General features: G+C 37.1%; 2 protein-coding genes across 2 annotated transcripts; both read left to right on the top strand.

Annotated features, from left to right (window-relative positions):
• Window positions 1-5,482: 5,482 nt before the first annotated feature.
• Window positions 5,483-7,263, top strand: LOC139738544 (toll-like receptor 12). Its single transcript, XM_071649166.1, has 3 exons — window positions 5,483-5,621; window positions 5,958-6,058; window positions 6,686-7,263. Exons 1-3 carry the CDS (start codon window positions 5,506-5,508, stop codon window positions 7,261-7,263), a joined length of 795 nt encoding a protein of 264 aa, XP_071505267.1. The 5' UTR covers window positions 5,483-5,505.
• An 8,406-nt stretch (window positions 7,264-15,669) lies between these two features.
• LOC139738545 (toll-like receptor 13) lies at window positions 15,670-20,061 on the top strand. Its single transcript, XM_071649167.1, has 2 exons — window positions 15,670-15,710; window positions 19,299-20,061. The coding sequence occupies exons 1-2, from the start codon at window positions 15,670-15,672 to the stop codon at window positions 20,059-20,061; spliced, it is 804 nt and encodes a 267-aa protein (XP_071505268.1).
• Window positions 20,062-23,616: the final 3,555 nt, after the last annotated feature.

Genomic DNA, 23,616 nt, shown 5'->3' on the forward strand with positions numbered 1-23,616 from the left:
AACTTACCCCGTCTTCCCCTATGCTTAATCTTACAATCTGATCTCACATCAGTCTGGAAATTTAGTAGAGCCATGAATAGAACTCTTTAAAAGTGGTGAATTAGAGAATACAAGAAGTATCTACAATATCAAAAGACACATTGCGTCTCGGCATTTGATACACTTCATAATCCTACCTAACTTATCATATCGCACAAGTTTATGAGGAGCTCTTGTGGTTCAGTAGATAAGACCAGGTATTATCAATCATGAGGTCCCTGATTCGATTCCCCTGACTGCAGCGGCTGTGCCCTGAGGCACTTTCATCATCAAGTCGTCGGCGTACTGCATGGTTGCTTATCCATATGCACTAGATTCTTCCTTAGCATAATGGTGAAACCTTGATATGCTATACTTTATTTTGCTACAATGTCGACAGTATTTTTTTTCACAATTACGGGCCAAACGCTACTTCCCGTTTGATTGAGTTGAGTTTGATATTTGGGTGCGAAGTCAAGTTCTTTTAGCTTCGAGAGCTTGGAGACTTGCGTTTGATGTTACTGGGACACAGAGTACTAATATTTTTGCCAGTCAATTTTTTTTCCAGAGGGTGTACTTTTATTTCAATTTTCAGATGGCTAGAAAAGGCAATTTATATTGAGTTATATTTTGCTCTAAACTTAGGGTTTAGTCTTTTAAATCTGCCCTTAACTGAAAATCGATATATATATATATATATATATATATATATATATATATATGGTGACTTCTTGCTGTAATTATTGTGATACGGGGTTGAATACTAATTAAATGTGCCTGAATAAAACTCAACATTTCCGTTCATGCTAAAGCTGAACAAGAGCCTTTCACGGAACCACGGGCAGATGGGTGTAAAACTTGACCCATTTGTTCTAGCAGAGTGTTAAAGACCACATCGCAACACTGAATAACTTCTAAAACCTATGGTCGGTTGAGAATCAGAAAACTCAATCTCCTGTAGATTATGTTGTAAATCTTAAATCATTTTCACTTTCAGTAAAATGTGAAAAATTAAAACCACAAGGGCGCTATTTTACACTATATTTGGAACAATGTTTATAAATTTACCCACTTTGATTAAACAAACTTTTTATTTCATGAAAATTGATAGTTTGTTTTATTTTAATACCCCAAAATCTCAGAACGCGAGGACAGTCTTCTGGTTCTCAACTCAAGATCTGTAAATGTTTAAAAATGCACTTACAATCTAAACTTAACTAATTCATAACTTTAAAGAGTTGCACTGTGTCAACCTATATCGAACACAACATGATGGGAACAGGAGATCATTCAAACCTGTAGGGGAGTTATGGTTATCCACCAAGATTTGATCAACAAACTCGTAGTGGTTGTGTTGAGATTCATGGACTTTTATAAACTCAAAGAAAATTCAAAGTTTATTACTTTTTTCTTTGTCACTATTTAGAAAATAAATTGAATACCATTCGACACTAGACACACGAGAGTCATTTAATTGTCGTTAAGCCGCTTTGTAAATACGTGATATTGCGATCCATATGTAGAGTGATAATATTAGTTTATCAACATTGTATCATTAGTATACTGTTGTGATCAGTGTAGACATGATTTATACTTTCAGAACTATTTTCAGCATTACCATGATTATTATTTTCTTACGGCAGATGACCGAGAATTTCCTAGTTTGACGCCAACGAAATGTTGGATACCTTCGTTTATTTTGATAACAGTTAACCCTAACCCTAACCCTAACCCTAACCCTAACCCTAACCCTAACCCTAACCCTAACCCTAACCCTAACCCTAGCCACCTTAATGCATTGACTTATGTAATTACCTATTCAGTTACCTATTTAGTTACCCATTTTTGGACAATTGACACTATCTTTACAAGTGCAGGTTTGAAACAGGTGATGAATAATGCATGACAACTCAGTTGCAAAACAAGTAAATCCAATTTTCAATAATTGACTTTCAATTAAAAAGGAAACAAGTGATTTATGCAAACTCGTGGATACAGTTTTGAGACAGTTATTATGTACACATTATGTATGTATGTATGTATGTATGTATATGTGTGTATGTATTTTTATTTCCATTATTCAATCAGTGCTATTTCAACGGGGTAGCCAGGTACTGTTCTTCCTGGGGACCCTATCTATATTTCGATGTATATAATTATCATGTATGTATATTGGCATACTCGGTATAAAAGAGGGACTATAATCAATATGACTTTTTCTACCTGCTGATGAGTAAGATACAGCGTTGGCAAAAATAGGTTGGATAAGGGCACACAGTTGACAAGGAGTAATAAAGAGCTGTCAATATCTATTTGAATCATATTCCTTATTACATTAGTTTTGTAAATAGAATTAATAGTTACGATAGGGTGTTTGCACACTGTAGACCAGTTCCGTATATATACAGCACTGGTGTAGAATATAGGCATCCAAGAATGACAAATTTGAGGTCAAAGTCGAAGATGTCATCGCCATGAAAGTTTCCAAAGAAACTTCAATAGTTTGAAATCATCCCCTCTTCTAATTTGTACCTCTGGTTGGTGCTAATGTAATCGCTCCTGTAAAAAAAAAAAAAAAAAAGGAAAAAGAAACCGACACACTGTCTTACTACATGTACTTTCAATGTTTTACTCTGACATGGTTAGAATATTAGAATAATTCAAATGGTTTGGAAATATATTTTTTTCGCAATTCTTACAGGTTTCGGGCAGAGTGTCAAGTTAACAGATACGACGTGGTGCTGCGTGGTGAGATTGTTCGGTGATTCCATGAGTAGTATTGTTATAAAGGCACACTTTTTAATTGCATGCTTTGAAGATTACACAGACATTACAACGATGTTCATTTCACATTTATTAAGCCGTTTCCAGACAAGTTTTGAAATGTTCTTACATGGACTGCACATTAATAAATCAGTAAACATTTAGACTTCACTGAAAGCATCATATGAATAAAATGAATTTTAAATTTATCATTATGTAAATGTATGTATGCAATATGTGTGTGCGTGTGCAATTCAAAGAAATAAATCATACAGTAAAGTTTGATGATGAGAGAGAACATATGCAAATATATATATATATTATATATATATATATATATATATATATATATATATATATATATATTCAATGCATCGTCGCTCAACAAACACATTAAATACCTAGACGTGTAATCAATACCGTATTTCGAACAGTATTGTGCACATAGAAATTTACGAGGTTATATCTCAGTGTATATTCTGTTGTTTTTTGTGACGATAAAGCCATTCAAATTGATTTCAGTTTTTGCTCTCGATACAACCCTCCTTGAGAGTGCCAATGAGGAAACGAAAGTGACGTCCTGTATCCCAAATGAGCCCATTTGCCGCTATGCTTCACTCTAGTGCGTTGCTAATGTCAGTGTGATAGTACACAATGTCCAAGTAAAGTTGACGGATCTGGCCGTTGGATAGTTAATAGATTGGTGTTATAAGAGTGTCACCAAATTTCAGGTTTGCAGTACGTGTATCAAAGAGTCCAGTAGCAAAGGGGACAGCCTCCTCAAATATTTTATATTCAGCGATACACCAGAAGGTAGGGTTTCTTTTTTGATTTGTAGCTTAACTGTGTAAATGAACTTCACCTTTTCGGTAAAATTGTATGTGGCATTCTGAAAGAGAAATATGCAGTACTTTATAGAAAAATTAATTGGATTGTGTCGTTTATGCTGTTCTATAAATGCGATATTTTTCCAACATTATGTTGTGGGCCTATGGTGCGTCATGAGTAAGGGGTCCTTCACGAATCAATATGCATTCGACTCTGTTAGATAATAATATTCAAGTCTTCGCGATGTATGCAAACAGCGATCACCTTGTCATTTAAATTTTGTGGAGGGCTTTTCGGTTGTACAATGCTGGGAGATAGTTAAAAACGTTTTACAGTTTGTCACGGTACTTTTTGTTACTTTCAACTCCTTTTTGATAATTTTTCTCAAAGATCATATCATCTATATTTAAAAAAAAGTAACGTGTATATTCATTATGTTGATTATGTGCAATAGATTAATCACCTTGCGTCATGGCGAAAAAAAAAACGAAGTCCTCTTATTGAACCTGATCCGAAATATTTTGATTTTCCAAGGTGTAATATGATTATATAATATGTTAGCAGAAGTACAGATTAAAGCAAGAATTTATTCTGGCATCAGTTGAATTCGATTAAGTATTGAGAAAACTAATTTCATACTTAAACCATCAGTATATCAAAAGGAAACCTACAATGAACAACTCTGAAAGCATTTTTCCTATCCGTCTCTTCGTCAATTTTGCGCTTTGTTCTATATAGGTACGGCAAAAGGAGAGAAAGTGCATAAACGAAGACTAAGACAATATCGAAAATTTGTTGCCACGGTTTAAGAAATCTGGAAGAAAACTACGACGCAACAAAGGACTAAGGCGACAAGATTTTGTTATCACTACCATGTTTCTAGCAGCGTTCCTTCTCAGTCTTCTCCCTTGCTTCTGCAACCCAGCGTTTGCGCGTCATGAATCCCGTTCATTGACCGAAGAATCCTCAAGGCATTCATCACGAGCAGCTTGTCACTTTTGGCACAAACGTCAGGAGTTTGTAGCTTCGTGCGCCAATCGCAACCTTCAAAAAGTCCCGTCTTACCTACCGGCAGAAATAACGATCCTCGACTTGACCCTGAACAAAATCAAATTCCTGTCAAATGATTCGTTCGTTGATGTACGGGCTGTGAAGACACTGAAATTGTTGAAAAACCAGCTGAAGTTTATTATGAAGGAAGCTTTTTATCCACTCCGGCGCCTAGAAGAGCTTTTTCTGGGGTACAATTTTCTCAGAGGACTGAATGCAAACTCATTTTCAAGGAATTCGAATCTGCATTTTCTGGATATCTCACATAATGATTTCTCTGCGATTTCCCTCTCACCACTAAACCAGCTACGTTCTGTCCCAAACGTGAACTTCGGTGGAAATTGTAAGGGCAAATTTCGCTTCACAGGAAATCTTCTTTCAAGTATCAACAGATTCTACCATATGAGTAATAACATCACAAGGATCGAGGCAAATGACTTTACACCTTTATCAAGAGCAAATATCTCCCTGCTAAAGCTATCTAAAAACAACGTCACATATATTCCACCTGGCGCTTTTCAACATTTAAAGCATGTAAGACGGCTGGACATTGACCAAAATAATCTTATGAACTTGTCGTTCAATTCATTTCGGGGTATGGATTCTCTTGAATGTCTGAACATAGTACTTAGCAAGATTGTTCGAATTCAAGGCTTCCAAATGAACACGACGAATGCCACTCTACACATTCCCTCTTTAGTAAGCTTGAATCTCTCAATGAACAGAATATCGTCCCTGTCAGAAGGAGTGTTTCAAGGTTTAGATGTGTTACATGTGTTACGCCTGCGATCATGTAGGATAAGAAGCTTACAGAATCGCACATTTGAGGGTCTACGGTCTCTGGAAATGTTAGATCTTGGTATAAATTTGCTGACTTCTATCCCGGAACCGGTGCTGCAACATGTTCCAAATCTGCGTAAGTTGGTATTGTTCAACAATAAGATTTCTCAGCTGGACTTCAAGTTTTCTGCGAAGCTCCAACATCTGACCTTGCTAAATTTATCAGCGAATCAAATTATAGAGATTCCAAAGAATTTTTTCAGGGTTAAGTCATTGATGACATTAGACATGTCAAAAAATCGCATATTTTCTTTAGAGTCCGGTCCATTCTACTCTCTTTCCAACTTGACAAAACTCATACTTAAGTCAAATCCGATCCGCACTATGTTTTCAAGCGGTTTTGTAGGCTTGAACAATCTAGAAAGCTTAGACTTGAAAAATCTAGGGTTCCTAACAGAATTAACAGCTCCCTTCAAATATCTTCCAAGGTTGTCATTCCTTGATTTATCCTATAACAGCTTTGGAATTGGAAGCGCGTCTTTTGACGGAATGACCTCACTTCGCAAACTAGATTTGAGCTCTGACGCTCTTACCCGAGAAAAATTAGTAATAAACACTGGTTCTGTACTCGCTGCATTGTCTTATCTTGAGGTACTTCTCTTAGAAAGGAACCCGCTCGGTAGTGTATTTTCCAATACATTCAATGGCCTAATCCAGCTGAGAGAGTTACATCTCACAAAATGTGGAATTGCGAGCCTTCCCACTGAAGTATTTGCCAACTTATCGTCTCTGGAGAAGTTATACCTTGATAAGAACAATATCCTTTCCGTTACGTTTGACCACTTCAAATATCTAACATCTCTACGCTACTTACATTTGGGTACAAATAAATTAAGTGGAAATCTAAATCAGGACATCTTCAAGCAAAACACGAAGCTGTACATGGTTTCTTTATATCAAAATGCTTTCACTGGCATAGAAGACAACACTTTCCTTCCGATGAAATATTTTGATATATCTAAGAACCATCTTTCCTGCACTTGCAACCTTTCTTGGTTTAGAAGTTTCCTTAGTCAAGGCAATCTAACATTGGCGAACCCCGAGACTACTCTTTGCTCTCCCCAGTCCATCTCGCAATTTGTGGGGAAATCAATCTTAGAATTTCTTCCAAATAAGGTCTGTGGGTCAAACCTAACTGCTTATATTTCTGTAAGTGTGTTGGTCTTATCGTGCATCATTGGCTCAGCTCTAGCCTGGCGAAACCGATGGTGGCTGAATTACAAATGCTTTCACTTGAGGCTTCTTGTCGTTGGATACTACGAGTTGGAGGACGTACGCGAGCGCCAGGATTACCGATACGACCTGAATATCATCTTCCCCGATGAAGACGAGGATTGGGTACTTGCAGAGTTTCTGGTAGCTGTCCAAGAGCATCTTCCCGACTTCCTTCGCAACAGAATCGTGTGCGGCGACGATGATTTGCCCTTGGGCAGTACGCGCCTTGACGCCATCGATCGGGTCATTGAGAACAGCTTTAAGAACCTGGTGATTGTCAGCAACGCGTCCATCAACGATGCAAACTTCTTGATGACGCTTCAAATGGCCGTTTCGCACATGAACGCCGTCCAGATAGAAAATGTTGTTATGGTTTTTCGAGAGGATATTCCAGACAACCAGCTGCCATACCTGGTAAAACTCTTCCTCAGCAAGAATAAACCCTACTTCCAATGGACGGAAGAAAGATACCAGCAAATGCTCTTCTGGGAAGGACTAGCAAAAACGTTAACGAGAAACAAGAAAATGAATGGCGTTTTACCTCTCTGACTGGCCAATTGGTTGCCAGTCCATTTGATACTTGAATGATTATGGAGAGATTTAAAGTTTGATTAATCTTAATTAGTGACAGGGTACTAAGTTGACAGATATGGCGTGGTGGTAGTATCATTCAGTGTTTCCATTGCTATCAGTGTTTAAAATGATATCTAAATTTTTTGGTGATGCTTTGAAGATTACACAGATTTCATAATAATATACAGGTTTGTCAGGTTCCGAAATGCGCATGGTATATGAACTGCAAGAATTGCATGAAAGGAACATTTAAACGTCACAGTGAGCATCATATGAGTAAGATAACTTAAATAGTTTCCTCCAAAAAAAAGTTTGGAATCCAAGTTTGATCGATTATCTCTTTCATCTCTTAGAAATAATTAAAGCATGCTTGGTACCATCAGATTATCTTATTTCATTTAAGATGACTTCCTACCTGTTGTCATAAAGAGTGGATAAAGAACACGTTCTTTTGTATGGAGTCTTTGTGTTTTGTTGTCAGATGGTCTGCCATGAATGCCAATTTTAAAGGCGTAATTCACCATTTGCAGATGAAACAAAAACCCATCATTAGTGCTTCAAAATATTTCTAAAATGTGAGCTAGGGGTAGAAACAACCAATGCAAAATATTGAATCAGTATAATCGATGTTAGGCGTTGTCAAATGTATAAAATGTGAACAATAGTTATGATAAAAATGTTTCAAGACTAACCCGTCTACAGTTATGGTTTAATGAGAAAAGTAGTGATATCTCCTTTTATCTTTAATTCTATCTCAAATTTTATATGTTAGGATGTCTTGTGATACAACTGACCTACACAAATGCATCAAAAATGATATCTTGAACATTCTTTTTTTATCACTGTTCCCAAAGGTAAACAGGACCTTTAATAGACACTTGGCACTTGGTTCGTGCACTCAATACGGAGCACTGATCATGTCATTTAAATCAATGAACATTGATGAAATAAAAAATCCCTCTGACGATAAAGATGAAAATCTGTGCAAATCAAGCCCATGCCACATCATTTGTTAATGACTTTGTGTTATTAATGCGGTGAAGGTTCTTCAATATTAAATGGTTTGAGTCCTTTTTTTTAATGCCCGTACATGTTTGTTAGCTTGTTTGTTTGTTTCCTTGTGCACACGTTTGTTTGAATTCCTGTTTATTTTGATGTTAGAATGTATGACAACCAAAAAGACATTGGGGAAAACTCACTCATCAAAAATTGAAAAACAAAAATGAGTTAATTACCAAAACATGGGTCATTTTGGACATTTCAAATTTTAACCGTACCCCTTATTTCAAAGCACTGCACCTTCATGTAAGCCATAATCATGACACGGAAGGTATCATTTTATGAAAAGAATAACAATATTTTCTGTGGTTACCGAGCATGCGGTAATCGTAACTCCGATGATAGAGCAGTGAATGATGAAGGTCATCAGATTTCATACTTTTTGAGGTTGGGTTTTTTTTAAATCATACATATGTTTATATATATATATATATATATATATATATATATATGAATATAAATATGAATATAAATATATATGTATATATATTATAACTATCAATACTATATTATATATATATGTATATATATATATATATATGTATATATATATATATATATATATATATATATATATATATATGTGTGTGTGTGGTGTCTGTGTCTGTGTGTGATGGTCCTGCATCACAAAATCAACAACAGACATGGATTTTTAGTTCAAGGTACATTCTAAGAGAGCAGGCACTAAGCTTTATGATTACGTGCAACTCAATTCGAATGGCTCCCCTAACCTTTGTAAATATTGGAAGAAAGCGCACATCCTGGAAAAGCGTCTACTGAGAAAACAAAAAAAGTTCCGAGGTATAGGGTCTATGGATATGCGCTTAGTCTTAACAAGCCATGCTCTGTGCTATGAATGGCACAAAAAAGAAGAGGATGTAAAAACTCAATCGTCACAGCAACGAAGGGATTATCAGATTAACTGAATTGAGTAGCCTATAAATACATTTTATCCATGAATCCTTCCAACGTTCAAAGCAGTAGTATTATTCTTTCCAAAGTTATTAGAATTTCAAGTGAAGCGTACAGGGCTTTTAGGAAAAGAAAAGTGGGGACTCTGAGATATACCTAATCATAATATTCAACATGACTGTTCTAGAAAAAAGGGTGAGAGAAAAAATTCACCTTCGTTTTACCGATCTCAACTTCTTTTAGGAAAACGTAGGATTGCTCTTTAAGAAAATGTGACAAACTCAAAATTGACTAGGTTGACCCGTGTCACATATTTGAGTCTGATGTAAAATTAGAGTGTGCAACTTTTGGTTTGCTTTCTGATGCACAGTCATATTGTGTATATGTGTATATGTGTATATACTTATATATGCATATATTTCCGTATATATATGTATATATATGTGTGTGTGTGTGTGTGTGTGTTTATGTACATTTATGTATGTATATATATCCGTACATTATATATACATATACATATATATATATATATATATATATATATATATATATATGGAAAAGGATGAGAAAGTACAGTGTACTGACGGGGATGAGGGGTGAAGGAAAAAATGGTAAACAAAACCTTTGATCAATAACCAAAGGACACTGTTCGGTATCGGCATGTGATTAATTCCGTGTTTGTGTTTCAAACAATAGCATGCGCATAAAAACTCGCATGATTTTTTTTTTCGGCATACACTTTCATATCTTTATGAGAATACAGCAATTAAAACTCATTACTGTAATTACTTTCGATGCGATCCTGCTTGAAAGAACCAATGGTAATCAATCGTTGGCTAACAATAAGAAAATGACGTCCGGTACATTACTCTCACTATTACGTCACCATTGTCTGCATGTGTGATACTTAGTAGTATACAAAATTTGTATACTACTAAGTGTATAACACATGCAGACATCATTTAATGATGCGGAGGACAGAGTGGATCGGTGAGAATTGGATGTGCGAGTTAAACTTTGGAACTGTTTAAACCAACGAGTACAGCGAGTGGGTTATAGACTGTTCCAAAGTTAAACGAGAGCATCCAATTCTCACTGATCCACGAAATAGGCCTGTGCATCATTTGTGTTATAAAATGGGCCCGTAAATTCATGAAATACAACTATTTTCCCCATCATGCGTCCGGTACACCTACAACACTATACAAAATTTGAGCCATGCGTTCGGATTTTACCGGACGCATGGCTCAGTGTGGATCAGCAAAAATCAATGCATGACTATTGACCAATCAGATTGCAGAGATTCTAAAGCCCATTTTATAATACATTATATCACTGGCACGTTGAAAGACCTGGTCCCGGGAAAGTAAAAAAAAAACCTGACGTTGTAGCAGTCCATATTTTACCAAACCAGGCCTGTAAAGGTGATTGCACAAAAAAAAAGTGAAGAGATCTTCTTTACCTGATGTCATTGCTTGCAGCACTTGTGAGCTTTTAATGCAGCAGCAAAGGTAGCCGCCTTTATAAAAAGATTCTACATTCAGCGATACACCAGAAGGTAAGAATTCCTTAACTTATAGAGGTGAGGAAATAAACATAAACATAATGTCGCGCTCAAAGAAACTAATCGTCGGTTGAGAATGAGAAGGGCGTTGAGTTGCCACTAAACCCAGTGTTCGAGACAACTTAAGGCCCTTCTCATTCTCATCCGATGTCGTATTCCATACAGGTTCATGCTCGAAAATATAATTGCTTTTATGACATCTAGGAAAGGAGTATAAAAACTTCAGTACTGATGGACAAATCATCTACATCGATGTAATAAGACATCTGCCCAGTGATCAGAAGGTCATTGGTTTATAACCGTGCCCGAGTATATGCCCATGATCTTTCTCGTGGCTACAATTAAACACAGTAATTCGGTGCTTATTTACGTCCATGTAGGGCAATTTGTCAATCAGTTGCAATTAAAGCAACTCGACGCAAGAAATTCATGAACTCCAGTGGTAATTACTGAGTAGATTTTACTATTATCATTATATGACTTTAATATCTTCTTTGCTTCCACTTTTATTGTTTGCCGACTTGGGATTCAGAATGTCTTAACAAATCAAAAAAAAAAGCATCAGAGAATTATTAGGAAAGTGTTGTGGGAACACGGTAAATCATGTCCCACTCAACCACATATTACTTAATTCTATGTCTAATCTTCTTTACAATATAAAGAAGATTACACAGAAAATTAAGTAAATTATATTATTTTTGCAAGTCTGTGTCGATGACCATTTCACTATTAATGATACTCTCCAGAAAATTAATTCTTTTCTCACCAGTTATGATATTAAGGAGTATAATATCGTTTTTCCTTATGCTTGTGTCGTACTCAAAAAAAAAGTATAAAACTCATGCAACCCTCAAAGCACTCTTTCAAAGTCGAAGCGTTTTACGATTTGTGTGTTTTTAAAGGAAACAATCTAATAAATGACACAATGATTTTATACTATCTGAAATACTTTCCCCACAAAGAGATTGGAAATTACCTTACTGGGAGTTTCCGAGAGACAGAAAAGTTACCACCTCATACGTTTCACGTAGTAACTACTAATATCATAGTTTTAGATAACATTTGAAAAGTTTAACAGTTCTAAATAGTGAATATAGATACAGTCGGCAGATGTAGTGCAAGTCTACGTGGTGCTCAAGTTTACTTCAAATGTACTTTCACTTTTTTTTAGGAATAGTCACACGACTCAAACAGGACCAGTATGGAATTTTCTGTTTTCTGTGTCGAAGGGGGGGGGGGGGGGGGGTGACAGTTATCTTTTGCAACAATCTATATTTGTTGTTTACATATTACCAATCACCATAAACTTCTTGCCGAGTATTGACCAAAACATGGTATTCCTAATAAAGTATAATACATGAATGATTAACGCCAACAAATTATCTGACCCGAGAGTGTGATTTTCCGTCTCTTGCAGCTTTCTTTGACGTTAGAAATGAAATGTTAGCAATAATAGATACGTTGCAACGGATTATTATACCGAAAGCTGTTCATTTTCATTTAGCATAATGTTTATAACCATACTGTTCAGTGTTTATCTATTTTAGGGAGGACTGAAGTATGCTGCTGTGGTTTCCTCTTACTCCCCACGTAATTGTTTTCTTTGTTCTTTTAAACAGACCAGCGAAGGGGGATTCCGTAAAGACGTCAATAATTCGTTGTCTGCGAGTAATGCGTACTACAAGATCTGCAAAGGTGTCACGACGCGAAAAGGGACTCGGCCAATGAGCCTTCGCCATAACTTCCTTCTTTCTAGCGGGACTCCTCGCCAGTCTTCTCATCTGCGCCAGTTGCTGTAGCCCTGCGCTTGCTAGTCGAGGATCCCGCGCGTTGACCAGAGAATCCGTCAGTCATTCATCTTATGATCAATGCACGTTCTGGCACGAAGGTCAGCAGTTTGTGGCAAGTTGGTGTGGCAAACGCGGCCTTCGGGAAGTTCCGCCTTATTTACCTCCAGACATAACGATCCTCGATTTGATTCTGAACAAACTAGAAAACCCTTACCAATACGTCATTCCTTGATTTACATGCAGTAACGAAATTACAACTGTTGAGAAACCGGCTGAAGCATATCATGAAGGAAGCTTTTTATCCACTTTGGAGCCTCGAACAGATAATGTTCGGTTACAACAACCTCATCAACCTGGATGCAGACATGTTTTCAATGAATCCGAACCTCTTTTTTGTTGATTTTTCACATAACAATCTCACCTCAATCCCCCTTACATTACTGAACCAGCTTCCCTCCACTTCAAAGGTGAGCTTCAACGAAAATTCAGGGAACCAATTTCGCTTCACAGAACGTCTTCTTACCAGGATCTATAAATTTTACCTCGCGGGGAATAACATCAAAAGAATTAGCGTATACTTTACACCGTTAACAACGGCAAACATCTACCGGCTTAAAATGTATAAAAACAACATAACATATTTATATTCCGTATGGCGCGTTTCAGCGTTTGAAGCATGTAGTGGGACTGGAACTGGACAGAAACAACATAGAAAACTTGACATTAGATTCATTTCTTGGCATGGATTCACTGGACCATCTGAACCTTCAAAGCAGCAAGATTGTTCGGATCCGCGGTTTCCGATTCAACACCACTCTCCAAGTTCCTCCCTTTGAATAGTAAACCTATATCTGTCAGGGAACAGAATACTGTCTCTATCATCAGGAGTGTTTAATAGATTGAGAATTTTATCGTCACTACATCTTAGATCATGTAGAATAAGAAGTTTACAAAATCGTGTATTTGAAGGTTCACAGTCCCGACAAATATTGGACCTGGGCGGGAATTTCCTGCATACTATCGCGGATGTTTGTTTGTTTGTTTGTTTTGGTTTTTTTTTTTTTTTTTTTTTTGCTTTTGATCATTTAGATAATGCAGTTACAATAAATAATGTATACCTGGCGCAGTATCCGCTAATATTGGTTATTATGTATTGTTGTTGTTTGTTTCTTAGTTAACGAGTATATTTCTACCAATCGATTTTCTTAAGGAGTGCATGACATCAAATGACGACATTTCCAAACAAGGAAGTGTCACTTAACATGAAAAAAAAATAACAGAAGAATAGAATAGAAGATCAAGTGCGTTATCTGGGCAGTCTTCACAGCCAAATTCACTAGCAGTCTGAAATTATACAAGATGTCCTTACTATTGAAAATTACCACATGAGCATGCAATCGAGTTACATGTATGTATATATATATATATATATATATATATATATATGTACGTATAATTTATACATGTATCATACATATATATTATATATATACACATATATTTTTGCGAAAAAAACTATCATGTTCACTGGACCTAAGTACTGGAATGAACTCCCTACGGAACTAACAAGCTGCACCACTTTAACCTCATTCAAACGAAAATTAAAACAATATCTTGTGAGCAGCTACGGCATGCATATTGTATAGTACTTGTTGCTCAGTATTTCCTCCCTTGTCTATCTCATTTATCTTCTAGTAGTAGTCCGACGGGATCCTAACCATGTACATTATTATTCTTCGATCAGTCTGCCTGTTGCGCTCTCTAAGTTTTTATTGTTACACTCGATTGTTGGAATTCTTGCGCGTGGCAGCTGTCTGTTACCATGGTCACACGGCCTGCATGGTTTAGGACCCCGCTGGAATTTGACACCTGAGCTCCATTGTCCTTGTGTGTATATTTTATATTCACGACAAAATTCTTTTAGCCCACCTTCCATTTATGTATTTATGCCAATTGTTACGTCATCATCTATACCTCCACACCCACTTAAATCCTTACAATCTCAGTCGTTGTTCTCTCAATGTCCTTACTTGTAGTAGGTTATAGTTGCAACATGTGACCTTTCAGTGTTTTATTCTGTATTTTATATAGCAACATTTGATTTGATCTTGTTCGTTTTAATCGGATCCCCCAATTATAGTATGGTCTAAAAATATCTGTACTTATGCTTCCCCTAATCTGATTTTACCACGGGACCTGCGGCTCTATACAAGCTTGCTTTTACGCAGGCCCCATCATATTTTTTTCGCATTATATTATAACTCGCATGTATACAGACCTTGTGTATACCAAGACAAACTTTTGAACATTCCGGTGAAGTTCTATTTTGAATTATGTTCTGTATAGATTTCGTATCAATTTATTTTATATTGTGATATATGTGAGAAATATGAAAATAAATTGAAATGAAATGAAAAAAAAATGAAATATATATATATATATGCGTGTGTTTGCCTGTGTTTCTGTACGTGTTTGTGTGTTTGTGTGTGTGTGTGTGTGTGTGTGTGTGTGTGTGTGTGTGTGTGTGTGAACGTGCATACATGGGCCTATATACATATACAGATGGGACAATATAGAGTGTATCGATAAGACTGGGGTAATTGATGTAAAGTTGATTGAACGCATAAGCACATTTATTATCCATTATACATAGCGGAAACACTGCACATAGACCTGTATTCAATGTTGTGTTTCTATGCACATAGAAACTTGCGACTTTTTGTCTCAGCTTACATTTTCTTGCTTTTATGACACTGCAGCAATCGAATATGGTATGTACCACATATTACCTTCAATAATTTAAACCACAGTGATTGTCAGATCTAATTGGGGATTATAGTCCCACGAACAATGACGAAGGATTCAATTTCCCCCGAGCCATTGTGAAAGTAAAGCATATCAATGACATGTCGATAGGAGCTTGTTCTGGCAGAGTTAATGGGCTGTCGTTAATTCCATCCTGAATAGATTTACAAAGATGAACGACATGACTAAAAGCAATGTCACCAGAGTCCAACATTTACAGCACTCATACCTTAGAAGCCAGCAGCAAAAAGAATGGCCCCTTCGACATTCTGCATTCAGCGAGAGACCAGAAGGTAGGAATTTCTTGTTGCTGGTAAATTAATTCCACAGTAAATGCCGAGAAAAAATATCTTACTCAATGGGTTTCTTGTGACACAGATTTTTGCCGGGATAGATAAATACTATAATGGTTTACAGCCAGATATTATCCACTGAGGAAAATACGCAAATATAATTACGTATTACTCTAATCATACGAAGAACCGGTCTGAGGAAAGTAATTCTTTGGGGAAAATTGAATCTGGTGTATATTTTTGTACAAACCGAATGGCATGAATGGAGTACTGCTCAGCGCCTAGATCACACGACTTTTTTTCCAACAAGTTGCTAATTCTTTGGACTCTTTAACTTTCATACCTGTTCATGTGTGTGTGTGTGTGTGTGTGTGTGTGTCTACTGCTCTATTTCTCTCATTTTTGATGTTTTGATACTAAGCAACAAACGTAAAGGTTGAAGAAGTTAGATGTTATAAAAGTCTAAACGCTGTTTTGAATTTTGATACAAATTCTTTCCTCTCGCATTAATTTGTATTTGTTGTTTTTTTCTATTATTATTCATCTATAATTACTTTTTACTGAAAACGTATGACTAAACATTCTCTGATTTAGATCTACACGAGTAGGTTTATGAAAGTGTTTCATTCAACTAATAGCACTAATCAATCTTTTGAAATGTCTGTAAAATTCAGTGCGACATACATTTCCACATAATATTTTAGTCATATCTTGCACATAGTTTGTACATAAAATTTTAAAATGTCATTTTTTTTTTTTTTTTTTCATTCAAACGCCATCATGCCCTAGGCTTAAATCCTGATATATCCAACTGATCACTATTCTGATTTTATTCAACCAGGAATAACATCATGTTCAGACTTCAAGAAACATTGAATTCTCATTTTTTTTTTTCGTACACGATCAATGGAAAATTGTGAGGTTATATGACATGGTAAGCTCACTGGTATTTTTTGCAAGTTTTGCATATTCCTATCCACTGTACAAGAACTATTTTGGAAAAAATTGCAAAACTTTGAAATGTCATAACTTCCTTATTTTTCATCCGACTTCAGTCAAATTCATGTTTACCGCTCCACTCGTAAGACTTTACTCTCCTTTATCAGACAGATCTATATATTGACTGCATTTCCCCTTTAATTAAATTATGTATATTTATAAAGCAAAATATCAGCTGACAATAGCGAAGGAAAATGTCATTCAACAGATTCTGCTATGACATTCTCATTTAACGGTCCGTTCATTTCAGATTATGGTATCGAAATTCTAAACAAATACAATGATTTTCAATTACATATTGATTTTAATTGGCATACTGCAAATTTGTTTGCTATATTGTATAAGGAGGTCTATAATGAGCGACGCCAGAGTGCTGTTTTTTCTGATGCACATCACTTTGCACATTAAGTTTCCGTTTTGCATATTTCAGGTATATACAGCAACGGAGGGAAGAATGAGAGAAGACTTGAATGGTTCATTACCATCTTTGCTGTCACGTATCAAAGAATTTAAAATGATATCAAAAAGCCGCAGAGGACTCGGTCGACAAACATTCGTCATGATTTCCTTCAGTTTGTTGGGAGTCCTGGTCAGTCTGCACCCCTTGCTCTGTAGCCCTGCGATTGCCCGTCAAGAAGAACCCCACAAATTGATAGGAGAGTCTTTAAGTCAATTATCCAGTTATCCCTGCAAGATCTTCCACGAGGGTCCAAAGTTTGTGGCCAGGTGTGGCAATCGCCGCCTTCAGGAAGTTCCGTCTTATCTACCTCCCGACATAACGCTTCTAGACCTCACTCTGAACAAATTTGAAATTCTCTCCAATAAGTCATTCGTTGATGTGCCCGCAGTTAGGAGACTACAACTGTCGAGAAACCCGCTGAAGCATATCACGAAGGGAGCCTTTTATCCACTTCAATACCTGGAAGAACTATTCCTTGGTTACAATCATCTGATCGACCTGGATGCAGACACCTTTTCAATGAATCATAACCTCTTTTTCATTGATCTCGCGAATAATGATTTCCCGGCAATTCCCCTTACATCACTCAACAAACTTCTCTCGTCGCCGAACGTGAACTTTGATAGGACCTGTAGGAGCCAATTTCGCTTCAATGGATGTCTTCTTACAAGGATCAACAAGTTATACTTCACACAGAATAACATCACACGAATCAATTCAGGTGATTTTACACCGTTAGCAATGGCGAACATTACCCTACTAAAACTATCTAAAAACAACATCACGTGTATTCCGTATGGCGCATTTCGGCGTTTGAAGCATGTCAGAGGGCTGGACCTTGATGGAAATAAGCTAGTACACTTGAAACTCAATTCATTTCTAGGTATGGATTCTCTAGAACATCTGAGCCTAGCGCATAGTAAGGTTGTCCAAATCCTGGGCTTCCAATGTAACATGACGAATTCCACTTTACACGTCCCACCCCTGAAAAGTTTGAATCTGTCAATGACCGAAATATCGTCCTTACCAGAAGCAGTGTTTCAAGGTTTGGATCTGTTAAGGTCATTACGCCTTCGGTCATGTAGGATAAGAAGTCTGCAAAATCGCACATTTGAGGGTCTATGGTCTCTGGAAATGCTAGACCTGGCTAGAAATATTCTGACGACTATCGCGGAACAAGTGCTGCAATATGTACCAAATCTGCAGAAGCTGGTATTGTCTGACAACAAGATTTCACGCTTAGACTTTCATCTTTCAGCAAAACTCCAACATCTAACCTTCCTAGATTTATCAGCAAATCAGATTACAGAGATTCCAACGAGTTTTTTTCGGGTTAAGTCCCTGGAAACATTAGACATGTCAGGCAATCGTATATTTGCTCTGGCATCCGGTCCCTTTTCTTGTCTATCCAATTTGACATATCTCATTCTCAATTTAAACCCGATTCGCATGATCTCCTATAGCGGTTTTACCGGCTTGGACAATCTAGAAATCTTGGACTTAAAAAATCTGGAATTCCTCGAAGAATTAGCCGTCCCCTTTAAATATCTTAATCGGTTGTCATACCTCGACTTATCCCATAACAGCTTTGGGTTAGGAAGCAGGTCATTTGACGGGCTGACGTCTCTACGCAAACTAGAGTTGCGCTATGCCAACATCGTCGGAGAAAAGCTGGTAGTAAATAGTGCTCCAGTGCTTGCTACATTGTCTCAACTTGAAATACTTCTCTTAGAAAGAAACCCACTAGGCAATCTGTTTCCCAATACATTTGATGGCCTCTTCCACTTGCGAGAATTACATCTCACAAAATGTGAAATTTCTAGTTTGCCGAAGCAGTTATTCGCCAATTTATCGTCTCTAGAGAGGTTATTCCTTGATAAGAACAATATCCTTTCTGTCACTCTTGATCACTTTCAGCATTTAACTTCATTGCGTTATTTGCATTTGGGTACAAATAAGTTAAGTGGAAACATTAACAAAAACTTATTTAGCCAAAACAAAAAATTATACTTGGTCTCATTAAATAAAAACGTTTTTACTGGCATAGATGAAAACATGTTTCTTCCAATGAAATATTTAGATATATCTCAGAATCACCTTTTGTGCACTTGCAACCTTTCCTGGTTTAGAAGCTTCCTTAGAAGTGGCAATCTGACATTGGAAAACCCCCACACAACTGTTTGCTCACCGCAATCTATCCCACAATTTGTAGGGAAAGCAATATTAGAATTTGACCCTGATGAGGTTTGTGGGCCAAACCTAGCTCTGTACATTTTTGCAAGTGCGCTGATCTTATTGTTCATTACTGGATCAGTTCTGGCTTGGCGAAAGAGATCGTGGCTGAATTACAAGTGCTTTCATTTAAGGCTTCTTATCATTGGATACTATGAGTTGGAGGACGCGCGCGAACATCAGGATTACCGTTACGACCTTAATATCATCTTCCCCGATGAAGACGAAGCGTGGGTACTTGGAGAGTTTCTGGTAGATGTCCAGGAACATCTTCCAGACTTCCTTCGCAACAGGATCGTGTGCGGTGACGACGATTTGCCTCTGGGAGGGACGCGCTATGACGCCATCGATCGGGTCATTGAGAACAGCTTTAAGAACCTTGTGATCATCAGCAAGGAGTCCGTCAACGATGCCAACTACTTGATGACGCTCCAGTTGGCTCTGGCGCACATGAACGACGTCCAACTAGAAAACGTCGTCATGGTTTTTCGAGAGGACATTCCAGACAACCAGCTGCCCTATCTGGTACGACTGTTTCTCAGCAAGAATAAACCCTACTTCCAATGGACGGAAGAAAGATACCAGCAAATGCTTTTCTGGGAAGGACTGACAAAAACGTTGAGGGGAAACAAGAAAATGAACGGCCTTTTGCCTCTCTGATTGACCGATAATTAGCAAGAGAAAAATACTATCAAATGCCACTATAGGAAACCTAGTTATCATTGTCTCCTTGATGTTACAGTATGCTTGACCTTACAGTGAATGTGATCATGCAACCTGACAATTTATCAGAATGATGTTCATCTTGACTGTAAAGACGTCCTAATGATCAGGGGCGGCGCAGCCGTGGGTTCCGTGGGGGCTCGGGCCCCCACACTTTTTGTGCACCATAAAAAGGAATAGAAAGTTGGCATCACTTTGGGCCCCAAACTTTTTTCAAACCGGAAGTACGTAAGTGGCACTAAAATGGGAGGGGAGAGAATGAGCTGAGGACCTTTTTTTCTTTTTTCTTTTTTTGCTTGTTAGCTGAAGAAACCCGGAAGTGGATGATGGGGAGAGATGAGCTGAGGACTTTTTTTTTTTTGCTTGTCAGCTGAAGAAACCCGGAAGTGGACGGGGACGGGGAGAGATGAGCTGAGGGCTTTTTTTGTTTGTTTGTTTGTTTGTTTGCTTGTTAGCTCATGAAACCCGGAAGTGGGCCCCCACACTTTTGAAAACACTGCGCCGGCCCTAATGATGACATTCGATATAGAAGAACATAGAAGAATCAGCCAGAGCCAATGAAATATTGCTTCTCGTCGGCACAACAAGCGTGATTAACTTTACCATTTTATGGGTCCCGCAATCATTGGTTAATGTTTTAGATTTTCAAAGGTACATACTTATTAAATTTCCAAAATTAATCCTACATTTTCAATTCTAATGATCAGGAGTCCTTAATAAAAACCCAGTGGGTTAAACTATACATGTGTAACATAGTCTTGATAGAAGAATGTAAATATACTGTGAGTATTTTCATTGACTCCCTTGAAACGTTTTACACTGGAATCACATTGAAAGTTTTTAGAACGTATGGGGACAATGACTATACTTTCCTAGAAATATGATTATGTGTAAAAATGCTCTCGCTCTACAGAGTTTAATAAGCGATGGCTTTAAAGGGATGGTATCGCATTGGTTAAGGTGAAAATTCAACTTTTAACCTGTTGTGAGGAATTCAAAGTTTATTTGCTGAAAATCTGTTTTATCGGAGATATTAACAAACTAATTAAAACAAAGCAGTCCTACCTTTTATTAGGAAAGCTGTGCTTTAGATATCTCATCCATTTCAAAACAAATTTTCATCAGAAAATTTTTGAATGAATTCCTCTTATAGAATGGTATGCTCTTTCATATTTTCATAAAATATTTCTCATTATCTAAAATGAAAAAAATCATCATCAAAAAATGTTGGAAACCTCAAACCCCATCTCAACCGCAAGTGTACCACATCCCCTTAAAGAGTTGTAATGTCTAAAAAAAAAATTGGCATAATAGGATGGATTCATAATAGGATTCAGACCTTCCTGTGAGCGATGGTTATCCGCCAAGTTTTGATGCATGTTCTCATTTGTGCGATGAATAACCTCATCTGAAACTCAAAAGGAGAGATAATACGCGCTGTGTTAAGAAATTAACTCACCATGTTTAGGAATAATGACTTTGCTAGTATGTCATCATTTTACCGTTACATTGTGATCTGTGTAGTCATGATTATCACTAATCAGACTTATCATCATCACTGACTAGACCTGCAGTTATGAGATGAAGAAACTTCAAAAATATTGGTTTGCTTAATGTCAGTTGTAACCGTCTCCCACTCAATATTAAACTGTTAATTTCCCAGTCTTTTGTTCTTAGATGTCTTAAATGTACGAAGTGATCCTTTTCAAAACAAAATTACAAACAAGCAAGCAGTCCCTCAGTATATCACCAACGAGCTTGTCTTAAAAATCCTGACGCGATTTTTACTCTGAATCAAAGCTTTTAGGGGTATATCATCATGATTTATTTTCCATGATATTTCTAATAACTCTGTATTAAAGAGTTTAACATTAAAACGATATCGTAAGTACCTGGAAACGTAAACTAAATGGCCTTCAGTTACCATGATAAGTATTGGATGATGATTTATTAGTTTATGAGACTGTGGCGCTCCCTACCGTTAAAAAAAAAAAAAGATCTCCCCGAGATCCACAGACACACACACAAAAAAAAGGGCTGCAGCTCGATAATTCAGGATGTTTTTCTGCTTTGTAGCCACGCGAGAAATGCACGGTGAACTATTCAAAGATCCCCATCACTATAGCTGCTTTCTCCCGCCGTGCTGGTTGTGTCCTGTTGCCTACATATACAACGAACACGATATGAAAGTATTATCTATATGATTAGTGACATTTGATTATTGAGCGAAAGTAGATTTAACTTTCATCATTCTTTTCAAAACGTGACATGTGGCGACATGTAGACAGATTAATACACTTACCTCGTATTAATAATTTTAATTTCATTGTTATCATGTATGCACTTTCTGCCGGTACAATTTCGAAAAAACAAAACAAAGAAAAACAAAAAAATGTTAAATATTTTTCTCTCGTTATGAAATATCCTGTACAACATAGAATTTTTGCTGCACTAACGTTTCCTTGTGATTCTACAGTATGTATAATCATGTATGCCACCAGGTTCCATGGCATTTGCTCCCGCGACGATTGCCCACATAAAACAACTTCACGCTAAGCCAAACATTAATTCTACTCACATAAAAAAAAAACTTTGATCCCAATCCTAATCCTCACACCAAACTATAAACCCAGTGGCGTATCTAGGGGGGGGGGGCAAGGGGGGCACGTGCCCCGGGCGCCGCTCCTTCCAAAGGGGGCGCAAAAAAAAAGGAAAAAAAAAGAAAAAAGGAAGAAAAAAGGAAAAAAAAGAAAAAAGAAGAAGAAGAAGAAGAAGAAGAAACAACTCACCGGAAGGGGGGGGGGAGGAAGAATGGTGGGGAGGGGGGGGCAGAAAACTAAACCAAAAAAAGATAAAAACAAAACATAATGATGACTCGGACAAAATGACAATGTTTATTGTGTTCACACAGGAATTCCATGTTATGTAAGCTGAAATACAACAATTTTCGGCTCGCTCGCTGCGCTCGCTCTCTAAATTTTACATAGCTAAGAAGAAGGTGAGAACAAAATGTGATGATGGCGCGGACAAAATGACAATGTCTATTGTGTTCACACATGTCATTTTATGTTTAGCAGGCAAAATGTTTCACGGAGCAGCGGCTGCAATTTCTTTCGTTCTGAAGCGATCGCCAATTGGATCAAAAGAAGGCGCCAAAGGTTTCGAAAATACGAAGGGGGCGCCAAAAAAATCAAACAAGATGAGAACAAAACGTAATGATGACGTGGAAATATACAAATTTCGGCTCAATCGCTCGTACTGATTTAGATTATTTCTTCAAGTCCTCAGTTTGTTGGTAAAAATCGTTATCTATAAGGCCGTCACTATATCTTGATTAGAATTGTAAGATTTGATAAGCAAAAAATGACAAGAGTTCCATGTTTTGTAAGCTGAAATACAAAAATTTTCGGCTCGCTCGCTGCGCTCGCTCGCCAAAATTTATCAAAACAAAAAGGAGATATGAACAAACCGTGATGATGACGCGGAAATATA

Source organism: Diadema antillarum, unplaced genomic scaffold (assembly GCF_040938485.1).
Source record: "Diadema antillarum isolate AM-2024a unplaced genomic scaffold, OU_Dant_1.0 seq00000754_RagTag, whole genome shotgun sequence".
NCBI classification, from domain to species: Eukaryota; Metazoa; Echinodermata; class Echinoidea; order Diadematoida; family Diadematidae; genus Diadema; species Diadema antillarum.

What these genes read in the sequence shown, in the direction of transcription:
- LOC139738545 (XM_071649167.1), top strand. Translation starts at nt 15,670, where the DNA reads ATGGCCCCTTCGACATTCTGCATTCAGCGAGAGACCAGAAG. An exon ending in ATTCAGCGAGAGACCAGAAG is followed by an intron (nt 15,711 to 19,298) that starts GTAGGAATTTCT and finishes TTCCTGGTTTAG; the next exon opens with AAGCTTCCTTAGAAGTGGCA.
- LOC139738544 (XM_071649166.1), top strand. Translation starts at nt 5,506, where the DNA reads ATGTTAGATCTTGGTATAAATTTGCTGACTTCTATCCCGGAACCGGTG. An exon ending in ATTTCTCAGCTGGACTTCAA is followed by an intron (nt 5,622 to 5,957) that starts GTTTTCTGCGAA and finishes ATCCTATAACAG; the next exon opens with CTTTGGAATTGGAAGCGCGT. An exon ending in AAAATTAGTAATAAACACTG is followed by an intron (nt 6,059 to 6,685) that starts GTTCTGTACTCG and finishes TCATTGGCTCAG; the next exon opens with CTCTAGCCTGGCGAAACCGA.